Consider the following 8,591-nt stretch of genomic DNA (forward strand, 5'->3'; position numbering starts at 1 on the left):
GATCTTTTGACGTGGAACAGCTGATTCTATACGCTACTCGTATAACTATTCTCAACATCAAGATGGCTACAGTCGCGAGTGCACAGTGAGGGTTGTATAATATTTGGCATATATCGCCAGTTTTACGACGTTTGGAGCCGTTGTCATTGATATTTGGTATTTTCGGTAAATATTTCTATGCCTTTTCACGTAGAACGCGCATCGATTTGTTTCGGTAATTAAATAGAAAGTGGATAAAATCGGAAGCCTGCAAATTGTCAGTGACATCTCGCGAACATGATATAGCAGACGCCTCTAATTGCTTTTAATAGGTTTTCTTCGAGAACTCGGGCGTATCGCGTTGTCACGACGTTTGTCAAGCTTCTCCTGCTGCGGGCAAACGATTTGTTTGATATTAATGAAAATATCTGTTGCTAATAATCGATGCAACGCTAATTATGCTTCGACCACTTTGCAACAAGATTTTATCATTTATTTGTCACGAAATTGTTTCACTGCGTTGTCACTTGACAATTTCTTTTGAATCGTACCTCTTGATTACTGTCGTCTTACATCGCCTATGTCAAAGAAGCATATGTTATGGATTTAGCAGCTTACGTCCTTGTAGGTTTATGAAATGAGTTTGCATGTTCATATTGTGTTTTTGTGTTATCAAAACAAGGCTTTTGTTTCTTTTGCTAACCAAAAAATTATGACATGTTGTTCATTTGCAATAATTTGCTTAAAAATGAAGTTGTCATGTTTTTCTCTTTCGTATCTTTTGTAACAATTACGTACTTGAATTTGTTTCACACATGAACAAATGAATATATTCATAAATGAGATATAAATCTAATGAAAATAATTATCGCAAATGCAAGTGTATGTAATTTTATAAAGTACGACACAATATGTTACATGTAATATCGTATACAATTGTAGCAAAGATAGTAATTCACTTTAATCGTGTTCATAGAACGTAAATGAGTTGTTTAAAAAGCTTCGTTTAATTCTGTTAAATTCATTCCATTAAATTCCAATTGTATGTTCAACATCATGATGACCATGTTTGTTAACAACATAATATTAAACAGATATTTCATTGCTAATTTTTACTTGATCAGTTTTGTGATAAATTGTAGGTTGAATTTTGAAAATGACAGCGGGCACAAGCTTGGTAGTACCCATAGTTTTGTGGGGTCGCATAGCTCCGACTCACTGTATTTCCTGCATCTATTTGTCTCGAGATCAGAAAACATTAGTAACGGGATGTTATGACGGCCAGATATGTTTGTGGCAGGTGGATCCTGAAACGTTAAAGGTAAACGCACTGTTTCAATTGAGTTTCAGAACTATTCAAATACCATTCAAATAATTATGTTATGTATATATTATGTTATGTATATATAAAGATGAGTCCAAGGTGTTTACTTGTTGGTCATACTGCTCCAATAATGTGTCTGAGTCGAGCAAGTGTGATTATGGAACAAAATTATATCGTCAGTAGTAGTGAAAGCGGAGAAATGTGCACTTGGGATCTAGTCGATGGAAAATGCAGGGAAGCTGTAAAACTCAGCAGTGTTCACACACAGATGTTGCCTTATGTCTCTGCTGGTGGAGAAGATGTTAGATTATTCTGTTCGGGGTAAGTTGCAGTAAATTTTATGACTTATTAACGTATACATTTTATCAACAAATTTTTAATTTAACGAATATTCATTTTAGATATTATCCTGAAGTTTTAGTAATGGACCCTTTTAGTTTGGAAGTTTTATTCACCCTAAGCTCACGTGTTAATCCTGACTGGATCAGTGCTTTGCACGTTTTGCGGCCGGCCAAACGGAAAGGTCGGTTCTACGTGCATACAAGTTAGTTACACTTCATCACACCTATGCTTTATACCATAAAGTGCAACCTATTTCTCTTTTGACCAATCTCTTTACCAATCTGTATTGTACAAAGTTTTATTGTTCTGAAAAAGTATTGTGTCGTTATAATTGAATTGAACTCAATCAAATTTTAAACTAAATTTTAAATAAAATTTATTTGTACAATATGATTGGTATTTCCTGGCCTATTAATTTTTTTATATACTATATTTCTGCTCAACAGGTCTTTTTGTTAAACGTTAAACAAAGTTCTTAATTAAAATATACATACTTTGTGCACTATTTATTCAATTAGATATAAATATAAATTTTGTGATATTCTTTCTGGTAAAGTAATTAACAAAGGTTACAATTTATACACATAGATATATTTTTAACTTTTCACAATTTGAAATTTTTTTAAGCAATTAACTAAGAGAAGCTTTATGCTTTGGGTACATTAGAATCTTTGCATCTAACTATTTATACATCCTTTTTTTTTTTACAAACAACGTTAAATTGATACTGTTATTCGATATATCCTGCATTGTTTAATGGTGATGATCTAAATATTATCGCAGTTTTAATGAAAATTACATTGTTGCAGCATGTGGAGACATATCAGTGTTATTGCACTGGTAGTTGCAAACTCTACCACTTTTTTCATATTTTCTTTCTTTTTGATTTTTGGTTTTCATTCTTTAAAGTAATAAAATCAAACGAGCAAACATTATTAATACCACAACAAACCTTTCTTTTATGCTATTCTCCTTCATTCGCATTTCCTCTCACAAAATCATCGTGGCATACATTGCATTTATTTACATTAGTCACTTTCGTATCATTTATGGTACACTATATCTATCGTAAGTATATATTTAAACTAATAATTTCTAGAATATATTTAATGTTTGAATGCAATGAATGCACTTGTACGAAAATCCAGTTTAATATTGTATAATGATATTTTGTTATATACCGTATGATAATCATATGACACATTAAATTTCATTGATCAGTAGAATAAAATCCTTACTCTTATACTTCGTGTTGTATTTTAAGTAAGGATACATAAAAAAATTGCATTTATTATTTCACTATATATCATATTTACAATGGCAAAACTTGTAACATGAAAATCTTTGTATTAAAAAATCTTAGAGAAACGTCTTAGAATTAAAAACGAGTTGAGAGTCAAAAAAGAATGTAAATAATATAAAAAAGTGTGATTGCATGTGTTATAATTGATCAAGAGTTTTGTCTACTTGTACATTAGATATATTCTGTAGTGCATATATTAAAGATTTTGTTCATTAACATGCGAGCCAGCAAAGTAAAATATCAGTCAGTAGACTTGTTTTGAAAACTTGTATACACTCCTTCTTAACTATATCTTTTTATATATGCTTAAATTATATTTAGGAATGAAAGTTCTAATTATGATTCTATTCTTATTTTTCTCAGAAACACGTACGAAAAGTTTCATCCAAAAAGCGAAGAGTGCTCCAAAATTTTGAACAAGAGTGTATACTAGTGGTTTGCTTTGTACGAAGCTTTTGTTAAGATTCAAACCGTTATAGTTGCTTTCTAGCATTTAAAAATTAATAATAAAGTCTATTAACTGGTACAAAATGTATTTGTAAGATAAATTTGGGAGTGAACATTTATTTAATAGATTTCTAAGATATCCTGTGTATGATTCAGATAAGCATGAATCCATCTTGATAGATAACTGTTGATAACTGTTTATTTTAACATATTATTTTGCATGAAATTAACAGTATATTACACGAGCTTAATTATTAATTGTTGTAATTATCAATTGCTTTAAATAGTTTGCTTTCTTGCTTTTAATATACTTATTTATCAATGGTAGAATTTTACAACTTTGTACACAGTTAATGTCTATGACAGTCTATGACACGTTTGTGTATATTTATAAGGCGTCATTTTATTGATCCTTGCTAAAAATTCTTTTGCTTAAAAATGCTGTAACACCTTCTTAGATGTAGTTAACGCGCAACAGGCGCTTCCATTCATTTAAAGACGACGTTGTGCTGGCCTTAACGACGACTGGTACGGTCAAGGTGTGGACTCTTCTTGGACATGAAAATCGTAATAGTGAACCTCTCTACGAACACGAAAGTAAACAGATACGATGCCTAAATGCACTTGCAATGACTTGTTGCCCGTATAATCAAAGAACCGTGTTAATTGTGTGTTCCAAACATTGGCAGGTATACATTACGTGTTACTATGGATTTTTTTTTTGAATTATTCAACTTTGATTTCTACTGATACATTGTTCACATTAGATATACGATGCTGGTGATTTCTCCCTTCTATGTTCCATTACCTCACCTTGTGGTGAACGTTGGATGGCCGGAGACTTTTTAGCTGCAGATAGAGTTATTCTCTGGAGTGACGAGGGTCATGGTTATCTCTATAAACTACCAGCTAAGTACGTTTTTAATTGGAATTTCTTTTTTGTCATTACTCTGTATCTTATTTCTAATATTTCATATTTTGGACTTTGGATCATAAAGAAATGATCAATGATGACAAACACTCAGTGTTTAAAAATGAAATAAAAAATTTATTACAAAACAAGTTTAAAACATAAATTTACTTAATGAATTATTCATTTGTTGCTTATAGGGTTCTGGTACAGCTTTACAGGTAGTTTTTCTAAATTTAATATTGGCATTTATCTTAAATATAAGAATTAATATGTCAAGTTTTAGTAAAAAAAAAAAAATTGGGAAAAGATGCTTAATCTCATAGTGTGACATTAGATACTAATTTGGATTTATATACTTTAAGAAATATTATAAATAAATTTGAAAAGAATTTTCGAGAGAACACTTGCAATTCAAGTAATGTAATAAAAATATTAAAAGTTAAAGCTATAGTAAATGTAGAAATATTTTGGAAAAATATTTTGTTTTACCAACTCTACATTATACAGAATAATATTTTTGAAAGAGAAAAAAATATATTATTACGAGTATGTACTTACAGTAAAATGTAATATAAAGTAGTTAAAATGTAGTTACTTATTTTAATGCTAATGTCATTTGCAGTTCATCATTTTTTCGTCAATATACTTCATTTATTACTGGATACATACGTAGATGGGTTTTTGCAAACACACTTTTCCCAATTAAAATCTTTAATTTACAGTTTTTAAAATTAAATGCTATTTTATAGAAGCACTTGCTGGCAATGCACATTCAATATTTGTTCCCCTTATGTTGCTTTACTTCATTTATCATAAACATTCATATTCAATCAAAAATAGGAAATATTAATTATTTGCTTTCTCTATTTTATATAAAAACTGTCAACAACAACATTTCAATTACGAAGTGAAATAACTTTAAGAATAGTTGAGAAATTATTATGCCTTTTCTCTACTTTACTCTTAGCAAAGACACAATTAAACATAAATATATGTACATCTATTTTCATGAAATGTTTGCGAAATTCTTATGTGGGAATGAATAAAATTTCTTGAGATTTATTTATATTGTAATATACGACAGAGTTTTCAAACAAAAGAGTTTCAACACGAAAAATAATTAAATATATTGCATTACACGTATTTGTAATTTATACATGTTACAAACAATTCACGATTTGTTTTTACGGTGATGCGTTTTTTTCATATAATACACATCTACTGCATTCTACGGTGGATCTGGTATTCTTCTAGCAAGTTGAAGGGCAAGGCTCTTAGCAGGTAATCCTGCATTATCTTTGTTAGATACTCTCTTCTCGTGCTCTTTACTGTAATTTTTGTCTCTTTATTTGTATTCTTCGTATTCGTTTTGCTAAGTATATTACTCTTTTATAGGCTTATTTCTTTTTTTTTTTTTTCTCTTGTCCCTATTAAAAATGATGAATGAAGTATAATATTTATAAATTTCTTATGTGAAATTCTTACAATACAATTGACAAACAATTTGAAATTAGGAATATATAAGTGTTTTTATAAATTTAAAAGTTAATCAGTTAATTAAAAACAAATACATTGCATTACATGTACTAAATGTGAATACATTTTTATAATCATATGTTATATGTATACGTAATCTTAAACTTAACATACATGTTATATATGAGATACAGTTATATTTGTTATACATGTATCGTATGAATACAATATCATATTTAAATTAAATGATGAAAATTCATATTAAACAAAACATTGTATATATCTATTGTATTATATCTCTCTGCACTTCACATCTTTATTACGTTTTCATCTTTATATATCCTAAGTTGCTTTACGTGTATCAGTATTTCACATCACAAGTCAAGTAAATGATAAAAATAACTATTTCTATAAAAAAAATAATAGTGCTATGCCAGCTTATGTAGTTTAGTACGCCTATATTATTTAGTTGCGTTTATGCAAATGAATTTATACATTGAAAATATTTTTCTCTTTGCATTTATTACAACAAAATATTCATTTCATCAGTTAATTTAGATAAATTATGAAATGCGTAAATTTATTGCCGGTATTGACATATGATAAATCAAGTAATATAAATTGAGTCATTAAAATGAATAAATACAATGAGTAAATACAACATTTATGATTTGTTAATTGCAAAGCATTCTTAATTTTATAGTTTACAATTTATTATGGTATGTCGAAAACTATGTGAATTAATATTTGAAGCAGTGTTGTTCTAAAAAAAATTTTTTGTATTGTATAGTAGCGTTGCAGACAATAAGAATTTTCATACCGCTGGTGTCGAATATGATCAACCCTATCTCTATTGCACTTTGACACAACCTGGAGATAAAGTAAGTTTAACACTGGTGTTTAACAATTTCAATTTCTTAAAAATTATATACGATTCAAGATTATTGTCTATTATTCTTTCCATTATTCTTTTCATTTCAGCCTCTGTCATGCCCACCAGCAATGCGATTAGTTACAGTTCAGAAACAGACTAAAACATTGAAATATTTGTTACGCGGTGACAGCGAAGGAGTTGTTCTGTGGACAGTTCCAGAAGTAACGACTCAACAATTGGCACAAATCTGTCAAAATGACCGTTCAACCCCACTTTCATTGCCACCAACGATAAAAACAAGTATTGCAATGGCCTGGGAGGAAATGAAACCACCGCCAGTTGGAATATTGGATCAGTTAGATAGCGGAGATGGGCACGGCATAAAATTAACGGCTAGTATATATTTACCGCAACAAAGTCGTTTGGTCGTCGGTCGTGAAGACGGCAGTATTATCATTGTTCCTGCAACACAAACGGTCATGCTTCAATTACTTCATGGCAATCATCAACAATATGATGGTACAAATGAGTTTGTCAATTCGATACTTTGCTAATTGTATTTTTGTTCAATTTTTGTTCGTAATTGCGTAATTACAATTGAGATATTTACACAAGTTTTGTTTAATCAAAAAATGTCCGATCATACTTCTTTTCTTTATTTTATTATGTGGTTTATAGATTGGCCGCCTCATCAAGTACTTTTGGGTCACTCTGGTCGCGTGAATTGCCTTTTATACCCGCACGGAGCAGCGCCGCGTTATGATCGGGCCCACCTCGTTTCTGGATCTGTTGATTTCGCCGTGTGTTTATGGGACCTTTATGCTGGTACACTCATTCATAGATTCTGCGTGCATGCAGGTGAAATTACACAATTAATGGTGCCACCTGACAACTGCAGTGTACGTTTAACTTTTTCTTGCAAGTTTATTATTAATTGACAACCATCTTATCGTATTTGCCTCGCAGATTACACATAATTGTAATAATTTTGTTATCTTTTTAGCCTAGAATACAAAAATGTGTTTGCAGCGTTGCGTCAGATCATAGCGTTACACTGTTGTCATTGGCAGAGAGAAAATGCGTTGTCCTTGCTTCTCGACACTTGTTCCCAGTTGTTACCATAAAATGGAGACCATTGGATGATTTCATGATAGTTGGATGTTCGGACGGAGCTGTGTACGTATGGCAAATGGAAACTGGTCATCTAGATCGCGTACTGCACGGTACATACGGATTTTCAATTTTAATGTCCCACTGTGATTCCACTTTTTTTTCTTTTTTCTCTTTTTTTTTTTATTCCAAGAAATTTCACGTATTATGCTATATTTGTATTTTTGTAAAAATGAATATTACAAGCATCGTATCTTTAAAGTTTAAAAATTTGTTTCTATGAAAAATATTTCCATAAAAATGTGCGCAGGCATTATCGCGGAAGAAGTGCTCTATGCTTGTGATGAAAATACAATAGCTGCGTCTGGTGGATCAGCCGCTGGTGGTGAATTAGGTTTAGCCAATCCTGCTGTACACTTTTTCAGGCAAGTGAAATTTTGTAAAATGAATAGTAAAAACATAGAAGGAATATTCCTTTTTATGTTGCTGATATTTCGTTTGTTTAGAGGCTTGAGACACAGAAATTTGTCCGCTATAAGACATGCAACCCAAAGAGGATTGCATCAACTGCAACAACTTCACGGTGGACAAGGTGTTGATCATGGAAATCAGATAAAAACAAAAGGCACACCATTAATGATTCAAGGTTTTAGAAGTAATCCCAAAGATCCGGAAAGTCATATTTTATTTTTTGACATAGAAGCGTTAATAGGTAACGTTTCTTTTGTCTTTCTTGTTGATACGTTAGACTGTCAAAATTTTTATAAAGACATTTAGAAATTCGGCTTATTTTTGTTCTTTTTTTTTTTTTTTTTTTTTTACA

At 30.6% G+C, this 8,591-nt stretch overlaps 1 protein-coding gene across 9 annotated transcripts; it reads left to right on the forward strand.

Moving 5' to 3' along the window:
• Positions 1–43: 43 nt before the first annotated feature.
• LOC122533209 (WD repeat-containing protein 7-like) lies at positions 44–8,548 on the forward strand. Of its 9 annotated transcripts, none has more exons than XM_043662694.1 (13): positions 44–165; positions 1,122–1,300; positions 1,392–1,624; positions 1,705–1,847; positions 3,894–4,084; positions 4,163–4,308; positions 4,506–4,526; positions 6,575–6,665; positions 6,766–7,177; positions 7,337–7,557; positions 7,662–7,881; positions 8,079–8,193; positions 8,275–8,548. In XM_043662694.1, exons 2-13 carry the CDS (start codon positions 1,136–1,138, stop codon positions 8,543–8,545), a joined length of 2,229 nt encoding a protein of 742 aa, XP_043518629.1. In that variant the 5' UTR covers positions 44–165; positions 1,122–1,135; the 3' UTR covers positions 8,546–8,548. The 9 variants fall into 9 exon arrangements, with proteins under 9 accessions (XP_043518629.1, XP_043518624.1, XP_043518628.1 ...); XM_043662689.1 differs by lacking the exon at positions 4,506–4,526 and adding an exon at positions 5,563–5,589; XM_043662693.1 differs by lacking the exon at positions 4,506–4,526 and adding an exon at positions 5,563–5,589 and having other exon boundaries at positions 6,578–6,665.
• The last annotated feature ends 43 nt before the right edge of the window (positions 8,549–8,591 follow it).

This window comes from Frieseomelitta varia, unplaced genomic scaffold, assembly GCF_011392965.1.
Source record: "Frieseomelitta varia isolate USP_RPSP 00005682 unplaced genomic scaffold, Fvar_1.2 scaffold_504, whole genome shotgun sequence".
Taxonomy (NCBI): domain Eukaryota; kingdom Metazoa; phylum Arthropoda; class Insecta; order Hymenoptera; family Apidae; genus Frieseomelitta; species Frieseomelitta varia.

Bases quoted from the DNA above. Each gene is read 5' to 3' on its own strand.
- LOC122533209 (XM_043662689.1), top strand. From the start codon at position 1,136: ATGACAGCGGGCACAAGCTTGGTAGTACCCATAGTTTTGTGGGGTCGC. The intron at 1,625-1,704 runs GTAAGTTGCAGT...TATTCATTTTAG, and splicing joins GTTAGATTATTCTGTTCGGG to ATATTATCCTGAAGTTTTAG. The intron at 5,590-6,574 runs GTAATCCTGCAT...TGTATTGTATAG, and splicing joins AAGGGCAAGGCTCTTAGCAG to TAGCGTTGCAGACAATAAGA.